A 16,922-nucleotide genomic window follows, 5' to 3' on the forward strand; every position below is an offset into this window, starting at 1 on the left:
ATTATTGGACCAGTGAAGGGCTCGGGGTAGAATAGGCCTTCAGCAACCCATGTTTGCCATAACAGGCAACTATGCTTGTTGTAAGAGGCAACTAACGGGATCAGGTGGTCTGGCTCGCTGACTTGGTTGACACATGTCATCGGTTTCCAATTGTGCAGATCGATGCTCATGTTGTTGATCACTGGATTGTATGGTCCAGACTCGATTATTTATAGGCCACCACCATATAGCTGAAATATTGCTGAATGCAGCATTAAACTAAACTCACTCACTCACTCACTCCTATATCATTGTTGGATTTACATCACTATCATAATAGATGTCAGCATGACCATTCAAAGAATTTTATAAGTCCTGATTGTTCAGAAGTGACTATCATGTCTGTCCTTCAAGTAACCTTAAATGCATTTGCTCTTTCAGCCATGGAGAAAAACCTCCTTGCCCCAGACACTACAGTAAACAGACTCATCACCATATTGGAGAAGAATGTTTTTGAAAGTGGAGCTCATATTGATTACTATGATGAACTGTGATGAAACATCCCTGTTGAAAGGGACATTTTATAGTGTTGCATTTTAGTCGAGATGTCTGATTAGATTACATAACAAGACTTCCTCAAGGCAAACGTGTTCTCAAAAAGTTGATCTGAGATGTCATCATCATTATAAAAACATTTTTATAGTACCAGTTCCACAAGTACTGCACCAAAACATCTCAAGAATGAAAAGTGAGAAACTGTATCGATTTGAAAATCTTTTGGTTGTTAATTGTCCAGTTGAAGTTGATTCCAGAGGGTGGGTCCTACCACCTGAAATTTGTGATCCCCAAACATGGTACTGGATGTAAAGTGTGACACAACAATAGGACCACGATTGTTTATACCCATATTGCTACACCAAACTCCCAGGGTAGGTGAAAGTTTCTAGTCATGTTATTTGTGTCAATATGAGAAGACTTGGATTCACTTGATACCACTTGTATAGTTTTGAAGAACCATGAGAAGACTTGGATTCACTTGATACCTCTTGTATAGTTTTGAAGGACCATGAAGAAGACTTGGATTCACTTGATACCTCTTGTATAGTTTTGAAGAACCATGAGAAGATTTGGATTCACTTGATACCACTTGTATAGTTTTGAAGGACCATGAAGAAGACTTGGATTCACTTGATACCTCTTGTATAGTTTTGAAGGACCATGAAGAAGACTTGGATTCACTTGATACCACTTGTATAGTTTTGAAGGACCATGAAGAAGACTTGGATTCACTTGATACCACTTGTATAGTTTTGAAGAACCATGAGAAGACTTGGATTCACTTGATACCACTTGTATAGTTTTGAAGGACCATGAAGAAGACTTGGATTCACTTGATACCACTTGTATAGTTTTGAAGGACCATGAAGAAGACTTGGATTCACTTGATACCACTTGTATAGTTTTGAAGAACCATGAAGAAGACTTGGATTCACTTGATACCACTTGTATAGTTTTGAAGGACCATGAAGAAGACTTGGATTCACTTGATACCACTTGTATAGTTTTGAAGGACCATGAAGAAGACTTGGATTCACTTGATACCTCTTGTATAGTTTTGAAGGACCATGAAGAAGACTTGGATTCACTTGATACCACTTGTATAGTTTTGAAGGACCATGAAGAAGACTTGGATTCACTTGATACCTCTTGTATAGTTTTGAAGGACCATGAAGAAGACTTGGATTCACTTGATACCACTTGTATAGTTTTGAAGGACCATGAAGAAGACTTGGATTCACTTGATACCACTTGTATAGTTTTGAAGGACCATGAAGAAGACTTGGATTCACTTGATACCTCTTGTATAGTTTTGAAGGACCATGAAGAAGACTTGGATTCACTTGATACCACTTGTATAGTTTTGAAGGACCATGAAGAAGACTTGGATTCACTTGATACCTCTTGTATAGTTTTGAAGAACCATGAAGAAGACTTGGATTCACTTGATACCACTTGTATAGTTTTGAAGGACCATGAAGAAGACTTGGATTCACTTGATACCTCTTGTATAGTTTTGAAGAACCATGAGAAGATTTGGATTCACTTGATACCTCTTGTATAGTTTTGAAGAACCATGAGAAGATTTGGATTCACTTGATACCTCTTGTATAGTTTTGAAGAACCATGAAGAAGACTTGGATTCACTTGATACCATTTGTATAGTTTTGAAGAACCATGAAGAAGACTTGGATTCACTTGATACCACTTGTATAGTTTTGATAGAACCCGATCTAACTATTCAAACCAAGATTTGTTCAAAGTCACATGCACACAGTTGCATACACGCTCAGTACAATTAAGAAACAGGTTACAGTGCAAGAATGCAATGGACAAAAATATGTTACAGCTGAAACCAGCTTGCCAGCTGCCAGTCATATCAGCACGGGTGCTTTTGATATCTGCACAAGATATTTCAGTCATGTTCATATGATTTCATGCAAATTTGAACTTTTGCTGGAACTCAAGCTTCGCTGCTATTTTGATAGTTGCTATGTGAAAAGGCAAACTGATACAGTGGATAATCAAGGATGTATTAGATTGAAGTGATATTTTCAAAGGTGTCTGTTATGTTTTTTTTGCGATATAATGCAGTTTCCTTATTTGTGCCTGTGTACCTGGATCTAAGCATTTACATATGTCAATAGCACACATATTTATGGCATGGCTGGTGTTTGTCATTCTTTAAAATTAAATATTGTAAACATCATATTGTTGTTCCTTTGCTGGTTAATACAAGCTGAGAAACAGTAGACAGGATTTTAAGGGCCATTGCTAAAGGTTTACAGGTGCTGTGGAGATACTATCCCGCAACTGGTATGTAAGATGTATGCACCATCCACTATCTGTTACACAACCCAGATTAGATGTTTGCAGAAACAAAGACACAAGTTTCTGAACAAATTCATCTCATTTTCATATTACAGGGCCGAAGTGTAGTAGGAATTTACGCATCAAATATTGATATAACACTTTTCTAACATTAATAGTAGACTGAACAAACATACTTCTCCTGTGTTTTCCTGTAATTCTAGGTTGTTATCAGTGTGGCAGTATCTTGTGTTGTATTGGATAGATCAGTGTCACATGTGCAAAGGAAAGGCAGTGGTTCACTCCAGGCATTTTCATTCCAAAACTGAAAAAAGATACACTTTCTGTAGCCTTGCGTATTGCTTGGCAGTTATGTGATAGGAGTCTGTATGCCACATCCATCACATGATATCTCATAGGGTTTGTGGGTAGGTGTGGAAACGAAGCTTCAGTTTTTACTGCAGAAAAAAACATCAACTTGCGCAAACCCCTGGATTTTACCATGGCCTCCAGTCACTATAAACATGGAGATTGTAATATTTACATTTTCCATCCTGGCCCCCGAGTCATACAAAAGAACCATTCAGTTTAATTTACCAATTTGTATCTGTATGATTGTGTCAAATACATCAAGGAACACAACTTGCGGAATTGAAATCTTATCTTCAACTTAGTCTATACCCTACTCTACTTGGGAACAGGTCAAAAGGGACAAAATCGTGAAAGTCAAAATGGCTGTAGACTGAAGGTCCAAACATTAGAAAATAGCAAGATTAGAAGAAATTCAGTACATTTTTGCAGTTGCTCTATACATGAGTATAGTCATCGATACAACTGTTCTTACTGGATAGCTTCAGGTGTAGAGTAACAGATGACATACATGCATACACTGGGAATGTGTTACTGCTGGCTGTCCTGGCAAATGAGCCCCTGCTGATGCATGGCTGTGGTTGCATTTATCAGGAATAGGTCTCCACACAATCATCAGTCTGAAAATGACAAAGAAACAAGATTCCTGAGTACCCTGCATCACCAGGTGGACACTGAGTTCTTGTCTGTTCAGCTCATATATAATGGAAAGATATCAAGACTGGACCATGACCACAAGGCACAAGCAACCTGTCCTCCAACATAGAAAGCTTCACTGAAGAGTTGATATAGTGTCATACAACTGCATATACTGAACTGCAAAAGAAACATCACCCTAGAAATTTGCCGAATCTGGACCAGACAATCCAGTGATCAACAACATGAGCATTGATCTGTGCAATTGGAAACCGATGACATGTGTCAACCAAGTCTGTGAGCCTGACCACCCGATCCTGTTAGTCGTCTCTTATGACAAGCACAGTTGCCTTTTTATGGCAAGCATGGGTTGCTGAAGGCCTATTTTACCCTGGACCCTTCACGGGTCCTATTTGGTATGTAGTCGTTTTTGGAAGGTGATTGGTGTATGGCATGTATTTTGCATGTGTCTACGATTTTCTTTTTAAAACAAACAACTAGAAACAAACACTAACAAAGTGTGATCCAAGATGAGTGTCAAAATGAATGTTCTAAGTGAATTCTCGACCTTCTAGAAAAATCCTCAAAATCAAGAATGGGACACCATGCACGTATTTGGGGCTACTATGTTGTGCACCTGCACGTGTGTTTAGCGGTGGTAATAGAGGGAATTGGTGGTGCGTTAATAATATGTCTGTACTTGAAACGTTTCTCAACGTTTACACTTCCTATACAAATTGAAAGTTCAGGTTCCTCTACTTTTTTCTGAAGAGTATATATGTTAGCTAGAACTGGTTCGTAGCCAAATTTGGTTTCAAATTCTGTATTTGTTACAAAAAAAACATGTAAAAACACAGTTACTGAAGTAATGATGGGATGAGTTTTTTCGTGCATATTTCATGCAAATGAGTCGCCGAACGTGCGGTGAATCATTCACTGTCCGACATTAGCCACATGCCACGATTAGCAAAGGAACAGGGGGATAAAGCTTTAGAAAGATTGAATGCTGGCCAGACTGCAAGGCATGTTGCACGAACTGACGAACTGTAGTCTTCACCAACAAAAGCCGGTATTGTGTCTCAACGACTGATGAAAACGTGCGAGTGGGGCGCCAACGCGGGGAGCATTTGCAGATGACTGGAAAGAGTCACACACTGGTGTTCCAGAATATTCTTCATTCTACAGGAAATGGTGCAACAGCTGCATTTATGAAGCGCTGAGACGCTTAGTCGTGTCACATTTTGGTCGTCATGGAATCCAGTCTTCAAGCAGGACAGCGCCTGTGCCCACAATGCCAGAGCTGTTATAAGGTGAAAATTGCATCCGTATACAAGAAACGAACTGCACATCCATTATTGACATTTGCGGTTAGTTCGTCATAGCACCAGTGCTATTACTACTGGGTATACCCGTGAAGGTCCCGGGGTAGAATAGGCCTTCAGCAACCCATGCTTGCCATAAAAGGTGACTATGCTTGTCGTAAGAGGCGACTAACGGGATCGGGTGGTCAGACTAGCTGACTTGGTTGACACATGTCATCGGTTCCCCATTGCGCAGATCGATGCTCATGTTGTTGATCACTGGATTGTCTGGTCCAGACTCGATTATTTACAGACCGTCGCCATATAGCTGGAATATTGCTAAGTGCGACGTAAAACTAAACTCACTCACTCACTCACTACTACTGGGTAATATATTATGGGATAGACAACAGGGAATAACCGTCAAGCAACAAAACAGACTATATTCGTCAAGTAGCAATTAATGCTGATTCACTGATTAGAGTTTATGGGAATTTCCAATCACGAGGCACGGCATGAGACCAGGGAATGATGTAACTTCTAAAGATTCGGAGGGATTGTGTAGGGTCATGTGACAAGAGTGGAGCAGGTTCGAACACCTTAAAAAGAGATACCGTCAGCACAAAAAGTGTGCGAGGTTGCAGAGTGTGCGGGTTGCAGAGTCAGCAGAACGTTCACGTCCCGCACGATCAGTTCCACATCTGGTAAAGAGCTTGCACTACCCCTTTCCAGGCCACACCAGTTTCATGAAAAGATGGATCGAGTAAACCTGTGTGAGTATAGAACCTTGTGTTGAGTTATTCCTTGTCCTTGTATGCCAGAGTGCTAGTAGATGAATGCTATGGGTTAGTGAGGAGTCCCGATTGACGATTCATTCCTAGACGTAGCTGCCCGGACGGACCAAACGAGTGTGCAACCAGTGCTTACATCACCCCAACAATGCAGAACGGCCATCGAAACAGGTAACTGGTAACAGGGTTTACTAACAATCAAACACCATTTACGACAGAGCCACTAGAGAGTTTCCCCGTCAACACGGCATACAAACTCTTCAGTGGCTCAGTAATGTGCGACTAAGGGCGACTACTGCATCTGAACTCTCTCAGTCATATCACCGAGTCAGGGTGCAAGTTCCTTATGGTCTTCATCAACCGTCTCACCCACTCCATGTGCAGACGATGCAATGCTGTTGTCAAGGAGACCATACACGTTATTGACATTCGGATCAAACTATCTCGCAACTTCTCATTTTGTCTTCTAATTGTCTGAAATTCGTCTTTCAGCATTGGTGATGAAACATGTCAATCGTGAAATCATACCGACAATTGTTGTTATGTTCATGTGTTTGAATTAAACTGGTTACCTATTTCCAAATGTGAGTGACGCTTTTTTTGTTTGATTATTTTGCGGTCCAGTGTATAAATGGTTTGCTTTACAAAGAGAAAGGGGAATGATGTGAATGGAAAGTCTCTCCTCCGAACCCCCACTCCACTCGACTCCCACCCCTACCCACCAAACAATCCCCAAACCGCACCACCCCCACCCAAAACCACCAACCCCCCACTAACTCACCTTGCAAAACAAACGTCACATACAAAAAAGAAAAACGTCAAACCCACTCAAACCACAAAAACTCATCCACAATCTAAACAAACTTATAGAATTCATCGTAGCCGTTGCACTAATGAAACAACCCACAGAAAAAAATGCACTCGCTTGCGCAGAAAAACGGTTTGTACCACAAAAGTCCGTCCAGTCTTATCATCACAATTAGCAGTTTTCTGTAACCACTCGCAATCAACTGAGACACAGAAGTCAGCTAACTCTAATCTTCTAAATTATGCCTCAAAACATGGCCTTTTGTCACTTTCTGTTTCAAATTACTGCCACCATGGTTGTGTTACAGTGGAACCTAAGTAGAATTCCAACAAACAGACATGAGCCTAAGACACTCATCGACCAAAACAAAATCCAGCCCCTATTAACAGTTGTTAAAAAAACTAGATTATTATCTAAATCCGCATTGAAAGTCCCAGGCTCCTCTTTCACTCGACCGTCACCCCCATCATGGGACACAGGGTATTTTATTGAAGACAACCTTGATTAGACATACCAGTCTCAAAATCCTGACTCAACTGCTTGAAGTTGGCCCGGGCTCGAAAAACAGCTTACTCCTAACACTCGTATACTGTTTTGTGTTTAAATCCACAGATTACTATTCTATCTACCTTAATACCTCTTCATTGAGTCTCAAAACGTAATTTGAAGAGGGCATATTGCTGAAAGTGAAGGCGTCTTTTCATATTCCCACCATAGTTGCTGTACCACAAGCTTTAAGTCCGGCTTGGCCCGGGCTCTCAAAAGCAACTTATAGATAACACATGTATCCAGAAATATGGTAAAATCTATCAATTGGTATAATACTACCTAAATATCACTATGCTACTATGACATGCAACGTGTAAAGGAAACTGGTCCCTTAAAGGGGCACTGATGCGGAGCGAATAATGTTTCTCGCCAACGGTCTAATTACGGAACCAAACTGCAAATTGGTCAGCGCCCGCTCCTTCGACCGTGACGGACAAAGGAACTGGGCTCCTGTCCATATTAGCAGAGTTTCTTCACCCATAAGAGTCAGGAGGCCAGATGCCCATCATATGCCATTATTTAAAAATATCCATGGTATTCCTTGTCTGATCGTAACAAAATATCCCAGCAGTGTAGTTTTTTTCGGATGCTTGGATGGTATAGTTACTCAATTTGATACTATTTCTGTGTTTTTAACCTCGATATTTAATCATGTTACATGAAAATATGATGTCTGCAGGCACGTAGCAAGCCATTTGTTTCACTCCGGAAGATTGCAAAGCTTTATATTTAGGTAATTTTGAGTGTTGGTTCAGCTGTAATAGCAAATATCATACGTAAATTTTGGTAGCTATGGTAGCTACAATGGTTTATTATTTATGATAATAAAAACACACAGTTGATTTATTTGAATTCGTAAACAATAAACGATGACTTTGCCTTTGGTAGAAATCTGAAAATTTTCTTACGATACATTCCTGAACAAGGTAGTAGCCTGACATTGTTGCTATAACATTAGTCTGTTTTACATTCATTATTTGCATTTTGTTTTAATTTATTTGTTGTAGCATTCAGCAGAATCGATATGACAGAAAACACACACTAGATCGCGTATGTGTGTGAAATAGGATCCACATTGGCAGTCTATACAATGTATAAATGTTGCTGTTATGTTAGAAATTTACTATGAGTATAAGCAGACCGTGTGTTCTTTTAGTAATGTTCAAAATCATACAAATATGACAATAAACTCGTTAGGGTTATGAGACAAAATATAGAGACGTACATTGGCTTCGGTATTTTTCCGTCCTAATAGTTTTTTACCATTTCTACTACTGGCAGATGATTAACCTTCAAAGTGTTTCATTTGTTTTCATAATACATTTCTAATGAAGTAAAAATGCCTTCACCTCAGTTGATCTGTCTATAATTAAAGTATCAGTTGCGCATACGGACTGCGCAGCAGAGGTCACGAACCAGTCACGAATTCTGGGATATCATCCGGGTACTCACTGGAGAAAAACAATAACAAAAGTTTACACCAGTCCACGGATATTGCTCCGCATCAGTGCCCCTTTAAAGCATGGATAATCTACAACTGGGATAGATCACTCCCTTGCTTTCTTTACAATTTGTACTAATTAATGTGTGTCTCGTCATGCCCCAACGCACACGGCGACTTGGCTCGTTTCCAGCACAACTTCAGCCTCAAAAACTTCAGCCAGTTTATTGTGTCAGTCGGAATTTTACAAGGAAGGAATGAAAGAAAGAAAGAAAAAAAGAAGTACATATGTGAATGAATGAAAGAATGAATGATACGCCACGGCCATCGCTCCAAAAACATGTTTAAGAACGCCAAAGTATTTCAAAAGTAAGACCTGTGTAAACATCAGTTGTCCTTTTTAAAAAATTCTACTTTAAGATATTTTTGTTTACATTAATAATAAATTCAGATATCTTACTGCATGTTGGGAATGGCATTGGCATTAACAAAATGTTAACTGACACTGTCACAGATCACTCAAAAACAGAAAGTTTAAAGTGATCACAAAGGGTTATAAACATCTTTCCAGTTTTGTCAAATAATAAGATCAACAAGAAAGAAAGAAGTTACAGAACTATAACCCTCAAGCATCACCAGCATCAATGGCGGATCAGATCAGATCGTCATATTTTTCACACACATCACTTACGCCATAACAATTTTTCTAAATTCATAAACCTATCACTATTACTTGCAGACACCTTCCACCTGATTGTATATTCCCTTCATAAAAATTAAAGGTGGATGTGAAAGATGTTATAGAATAATAACTAGAAACACTCGAACAACGCAGAATTTCCATGGCTGATCAGATCAAATAAGAGGTATGTCACATTTTTCAACACGTCAAATACACCCTAACATGCTTTTTCAGATGATGACACTATCACTATTACTTGCAAACACATTTCACCTGATAGTGTATTCCCTTCATAAGAATGAAAGGTGTATGTGAAAGATGTTTTCTGGAAGCAATGCCTAGGAACACTCAAACAACGTCGTGTAGTATTTCTGTGGCTGATCAGAACAGATCTGCCATATGTCATATTTTTACACACCTCAAATACACCGTAACCAGTTTTAAGTCATAAATTTATCACTATTACTTGCTAATACCTTAGAACTAAAGGTATGACTTCTAAAAACGAATGCGTGAAAGAAGTTTTTATAGACATAATTTAGTCTATCTTCACGGTGAATCGAGAATGGAAACCAGTGAGCTATAAGATACCGACTTGAAACCTAACTACAAATCTACTGTCCCAATGCTGACACTAATAACAGGTATTTGACTTAAACTGAAGTGACAGAATAGACGTATCTTCTACATATGGGTTTTCAGTTATTACAACACTCTGCGAATGTAATCAGCTGTTGAAAATAAACCGGGCTCAATCTTAAAGGTCACATGCAACGTAAAACACAACTTTGCAGATTCCGATATCTTTTGGTATGCACTTATCGAAACAACTCATCAAAAATGCCAATTCAACCTATAAAGTTTAAAAAACGCGATGAAAAAACCCCGCGAAATCAGAGTTCAAACGATTCACTAAATTTCCCCAGTGTTGGAGGGAAAAGTAGTTTCAACAGCTGTGCTGCGCTGCGCCCATAACGCATGCGAAGTGAATGGGTTCGCAGAGCTTGAAACAATATGTATGCCCGGAGTATGAGGTCGTGAGCAGTAGTCTAATCTTGTTTGTATACACAAACAATTAAATAATCTACTCGTTACACACAAAAAAAAATGTTGATTGTGGTGAGCAACCTCTATCACAGAGAAAGCTCAATGTCTGGTTAACTGACACCTATATGTCTGCATGACTGTATGTAGAGACAATATGCAATACCCAGCTTCAATCATTGACCAATTTGAACACGTACCTATCAGGCTATACGCCATAAAGAAAATATATTGATTTATGACTCGTGCACCCGAGTCCTGTCTCTGACACATTATGTAATCGGGCAGGTGTGATACTTGTACACATGACATGTTTTTGTCTGTGGTTTGCAAACAAGTTCACCATCTCTACTGAGATGATTTTTGATCTGATCGCACTCAAATTCAGAGAACTTGTAGAGAACAAAAGCATCTCTATATACTTCTTATGGCTAACAACTTCTAGTGTATGTGATCCATACTGAAACGACCCATCAAGTACAATCAAAGAATTTGTTATCCATAAGGAATCTTACTTTCTTGTGACTCGACATACTTCTAAAATGCCCATCAAACAGATCATCTTTCTGTACACACAATGAGCATTCAGCGTATCAGCAAATGAACCAACCAATTGGAAGCCGTTGTTACACTTGAGTGCAAAATCACCCTCTATGACTGGGTTCGGTCTTCCGAGGGCTACGTTTCGAGGGAAGTAAGCCCAAGTGCAAAATATTGCACTCTTGAATCACGATTGTACGTTTATAATTTTGTTTATTTGGGTTTTTTTACAAGCAACAATGTATATTATATGTCATGAATAAGTGATAATTCTCTTTTAATTATGTTTGATTTTTTGGTTTTTGGTTGCATGTGACCTTTAAATACTAAGCTGTCGGCATATTGTCTACACTGGTCACGTGACGAGGCGAGACATACGTTCAGTGACTTTTAGAGGTGTTTCTTCTCCCTCTCTATATAGGCTCCCTGCTTAAAGCAAAGTCCCTTTTTCACTCCATTCTCAACATAATCTCGATCAAAAGTGTCAAATCGCTGTTCGGCACGGCTGAGCTTGGCCTCTTAGAAACAAAGCTAAAATATGAATACTGATTGCGTTTGTATCCATCGGTTAGTATCATATCTACCTGAATACCTCTTTATTTAGTCTCAAAACGTTTTGTTATTATTATTATTTTTTTTTTTTTGATGGGAGGTCTTGCCAAAATAAGGAAGGGTAATTCTAATGGGGCGGTTTATTGCTTGGTCAGTTTGGGTTTGTCATGTAGTTTGGTGGAGATGGTCCTCTTGACTAGGTTAGATGGATATTATGGTTTATTTATCCCTCAAAGACATGAAAGTTCTCGAACAAGATACACAGATACACATATTGCATGCTATAAATAATGAATGTTTAGTAATATTGTAACACTGATGTTATTTACAGACGGGCAGGAATTCATATCAATGTCATATGAATTTATTTTACGACAGGTCTTTTTGACAACGTCATCTGGGGCAGTAGAAGTCTCTACACACTGAGTTTAGAAATGTCAGAGACACTTCAAGAAACGCCCTCTCACCGCAGTTTAGTTTGTTCTTTGGTCTGCACGAGAGCAAACACAGCACAAGTTCCTGTTCTGACAGACTTTGCAGATAAACGCTGAAGTCTATGGGTTCAATGTTTACTAGGGCGCACCGCAGTTTGTCTCTGGTGTCGATGAGATAATCACAGGCAGTCACGATATGAATCAGTGGATTCATGTAGAACAGGCCGCACCTGTCACACAGTGTCAAATCAAGATGTGCATCTTTGTAGACTGAGCACATCTTGATGAGAAATAAAGAAGCTGTTCTTGAAGATGGTTTTGATTTTGACAGAGTCCAGGCTGGATGTACACTTAGACTCGGGTGGATTTGGCAAAGAGTGAGAGTTCGCTATCACTAGATGTCCTGTGTGTCCAGGCTGCAGTATGGTAAGATCTCACTTTTGTCTTGACGACCCTCTTCCAGGAAGCATAGGTTAAGACTTGTCCAGTACTGATGTAATCATCAGCATATTGTTTGAGTGAATACTTCTGAAGTCAGCAACCCATGTCTCTGATAGATGAATATCGTCATGTTCTTTAAGAAAGTTCATAACGTCAGGATCATGTAATTTATTAACTAGTCCAGATACGTTCCATGTTACAAACGAAACGCCACTACCTGATTCAGTGACCTTGTTGGACAAATCCTCGTGGATATGGTTTGCTTTGACTGGGGCCCGGCCTGTCTCTGTACTCCCGGTACTGTCTCGTACGCCTCCTAGGGCCATCCGATACAGTGTTGGATCTAGGTACTTTGCGCCTAGCTTCCCGGCATCCTCCAATCACGTGGTCGCTAGAGGTACTGACATTGTCTACAACAAGTTTGTCATTATTATAGTATCCTTCTTTCCCGTATCTGATAGTTCTTTTAGTCTATGAGAGTCTATGTCTAGTCGTAGGACATGCTGATCTTCACTGAGCCTACCAACATCACTCTTCAGCTCAGTTAATGAATTCGTAAGGGATTTCACATCTTCCTGTGTGAGTAAAACCTCTTGTTTTAGTTGCATGACGTCGCCTTGAATAACATTCTTCATCTCAGTGAGAGCAGATAATAAGTCAGCTTTCATACTGTCAAGTGCTGCTTGGGTGACTGGGCCGGGGTTTTGTTCGACGTCACCACAACACAATAGCTCTTTACACCGAGCTTCCCCCAACGGTATATTACGCACAGGGATGTGATCGTTTTCGTGGTTGATACAACTTGTCACTGATCCGTACACATTGTCGACAGATATACTTTCATACTGTAAATCACATCCAAGTAACCCTCTTGTTACTGAAAAGGCAAAGTTAAAAAGATTGAGTGGTGAATACTACCGAGCAGGCATGCAACAACAAGAAGGCTCACCATTCTGTAGTTATATTCATTTGTTGCTGACCAGTTCGTTTCTGGATTATACACAGTTGCCATCTTGTCTATCTGGCTCCAACCTGCGCGATGTGTGTATCTTCCGATGCGTTGTCTCCATGTTGCTATATCCACCATCGTGGTCGACAAAACTCAAGACAGTTATGTCCGACAAGTGTTTGAGCTATTTGTACGTCGTATGTGTCTTCAGTTCTCTAATTTAGGACATTTCAAATGAGAGCAAATGTTGACTTCTTCAAGAAATGTGTCGCCTGCTTAACATCCATATTGCAAATGGAAGATCTGGTTCAGACAAGGGTAAAGGTGATTATACGTTTATAAGTCACGTAGGGTGCAGTGTGATCGACTATGTCATCGGGTCAGATGCAGTCCTTAACCAGATATCAACATTTGATATTGTCTCCCGTTATGAATCTCAGCATCTTCCAATATCGTTTTTCTATTGTCGATACATGGCAAGCAGCTCGCTACCAATGAATCGCCGCTAAATACACCTATTGTTAAGTACGTCTGGAAACCCGAAAAGGAAGGTGAATATGTCTCAAATCTTTTATACCTGTCGAACGAGTAGGAGGATGCAACAGAAGTAATATGTTCTGATTGTGACAAAAAAGTTGAGTGATGTAAGCGGAGTGCATGAAGCGGATCATTACATCGTCCAAACCAAACCCAGATTGGTTTAATAATACATGTTTGGCACCTAAACATCAGCGGTGTCACTACCTTAATAAATTTAGAAAGCATAAAGACACACCGTTCTTCCAAAAATATAATATCCCAAATCTGAAACAGCTCCCTCTGGCGGGAGGTGTTGGCGTAGGATTTCGTCACAGTACCTTTGAGTTGTCAGGTTGCCCTGGATCATCACCAAATCACTCCTCCAACGTAAGGTGATTCCCCTCACCCACCCACCCAAACACACACATCATAACACTGCCCCGGACAAATCTGCCCACCTGGGGAACGCAAGCGTCGGCGTCTGTACCACCGCATCCTGCCATCGCGTTGTTCCAATAGAAATCGTGATTTATCTCTGAACCAGATTCTACGCCAATTCGACAAGGGTCTAGGCCTGAACGTTGGGGCACCATTGAACTCGATGTCGACGATGGCACGTAAACCATCCTCTCTCAACCTGTTTCTGACGGTCTGTACAGAAAGTCTCCTCAATCCGGGTATTTGATGACCGGTACTGGTCGCCGTAACTGTTCGATGACGCAGGTAATGTACCCGGATGTACATGGATCGTGTGCTGCAGTGGTCGCTCGAGGTCGCCCAATACGAGGGGCGTCTGCAACCGAATTTTGACGACGATATCTCTCGTCGTGGGGTTTTAGGTAAACGATAAATAGCAAGGGTACAGGGTAAAAACACCTACCCCAAAACCTGTTAAAGAGGGGATTAAACTTATATAGTTTGGGAATGTAAAACAATTAACAAACATGTAATAAAACAAAATAAAAACCGAAAGATATAAAGAGAAAGGGAAAAATACACCTTTGCTTCAGATGAGACGGGTGAGGTGAATAGATAGCTAATAATTTTGGGTTGAGGGGTTTGGGGTGGAGGGGTTTCGGGGGCGGCGAGAATAAGGTTGTATAGCATAGAGGACTTATGTTATGTTATATGTAAGCTGTACGTATATGAATAAGGGATGATACAGAAAGAAGGACAAAGAAGGTGGGTGATGCTGCGGTGGGGGTACGTTGTGTTGGATATGTGTGGGTGGGTGTGGGGCTTGAGGGAGGACGGGGGAGAGGGGGAGGGGTGTTAGTTAGGTTGGCTGTGGCGTGGTAGTGTATAAGTAGTGGGGTGAGGTTTTTGCTTAGTGTGATCAGAGCAGGAGAGTAGCGACAGAGAGGTAACGGGGAGGGGCTATAGTATGTGTGTTGTTACGTAACGGTGGCTGAGTGGCCAAGCTGTGTTGGGGGCTGCAGTACTGGGCCAGTTAGGCGAGACGGGATCGACATTTAGTGGTGGGGCGCGCGAATGTCGGAGAAAGCGACCGCGCTATGAAGAATGATTTTGGATCCCATGTCTAAACAGTTGGGGTGAGATTTTAGATTTTAGTGAGCTGTTACTTTGTGTGTTACTAAAATCTAAAATCCCTCTGTGTGTGATTGGAGAAGTTTGAGTTTATGTGTGACTGTATGAGATTTGTTTTAGAGAAAATGTCAGTGTTTTTAGGTAGGTTTAGTAGTGTGGTGACCAGTGTGGTGTCTGTAGCGGTTTGTCGTGTATGTAGCTTTTGATGGTTGGTGTGTGTTGAATGGTGTTTGGTTGTTGTGCATCAAGCAGACTGTTGAGGTGGGTGAGTAGGGGAGCTATGTGGGGGATGGTGGGGTTTTTTTCAACTTTTTGATGGTTGATTTCTTAGTATTTGAGTATTTTGTCATGATAAGTTTAAAGGTTGGGTAGTGTTGGGACCCAGCCCAGTAAATGAGTGCTGTCTGGTTTTTTTCTTGTTTTGATTGAAAGGATGCCTATTAGTTCAAGAAGAGTGTTATGGACACCACGCCCGTGCTAACGCCGGGGGCAATTTTGAGGGCCTCATATTGTATGGAATTTAGTTTTTGTAGATTGCCAATGGTGAGGGAGTGTAAGACCGGAGCGGTGTAGTCCAATTTCGACTGTATGAGACCTTTATTATGTGGATAAGTGTTTGTTCGTCGGCACCCCATGTAGAACCATTGATGGCTCGCATCAGGTTTAAATCTTTCTGACATGAGGTGACCAAGTTATTAATGCGGGGTGTCCATGTTAAGTGTTCGTCAAAAGTTACACCTAAGAATTTTGCTACTTTTTGAAATTGAATTTCTTGTTTGTTAAATTGTAATTTAGTCGTGTAATTTTTGCATCTTTTTTTTTAAATAATATGCCCACGTTTTGACGTTTATATGGAACCCCCATTTTGAGTTTTGCTTGTGGCCTGTGTGATAGGGGTTGAAGAAGTCTAAAATGAAATGTCGTCTGCAAATTTAGCTGTAGAAATTTCTTGCCACTTGTCCGGAAGGCATCCTCCCATTTGTGAGAACCCCCAGTTGTGAGACACACTAAGTAATGGTTGAGTGCACATTGGTGGTGCTTCCACATCCCTGCAATGAAAGTGGGAACAGCCCCGTTGCTGAAGGATACCCACCGGAGGCATAGTTCATTAGTGAGTTACTTGGCGCAGAAGACTTTGTTCGTTAAAGAGCATTTATTGATTTCAATAAAGAACATTGGTAGATACAGAAATAATTAAACAGTTTATCAAAGATATGGAGGGGCCAGGCCAATATCGGTACTAGCTGAAGGACAGCCATATAATGGTGATCAGAAAGAGCAGTCAAAGGTTAATAAATACAATGTATATTTATATCAATTATAGTTCAATCAGTTATTGCAATCAGATTGTATGATTTATAGTCAGTTGGGTAGACATCCCATCAGTATCTCTGTAAACGTAAAACTTCTATCAAACTAGACTGAAATGTTCAGTGTTGTAATGACATGTTGAATACCTTTTTAACGCTGT

The 16,922-nt window shown here is 40.3% G+C and overlaps 1 protein-coding gene across 1 annotated transcript in view; it reads left to right on the plus strand.

Annotated features, from left to right (window-relative positions):
- LOC137256339 (sepiapterin reductase-like) overlaps positions 1-2,746 on the plus strand; it is a 46,016-nt gene extending 43,270 nt beyond the window's left edge. Inside the window, exon 4 of the mRNA XM_067794116.1 lies at positions 421-2,746. Coding sequence (XP_067650217.1) covers positions 421-533 — 113 coding nt within the window. The 3' untranslated portion in view covers positions 534-2,746. The remainder of the gene's footprint in view (positions 1-420) is intronic.
- The last annotated feature ends 14,176 nt before the right edge of the window (positions 2,747-16,922 follow it).

Source organism: Haliotis asinina, chromosome 11 (assembly GCF_037392515.1).
Source record: "Haliotis asinina isolate JCU_RB_2024 chromosome 11, JCU_Hal_asi_v2, whole genome shotgun sequence".
Taxonomy (NCBI): domain Eukaryota; kingdom Metazoa; phylum Mollusca; class Gastropoda; order Lepetellida; family Haliotidae; genus Haliotis; species Haliotis asinina.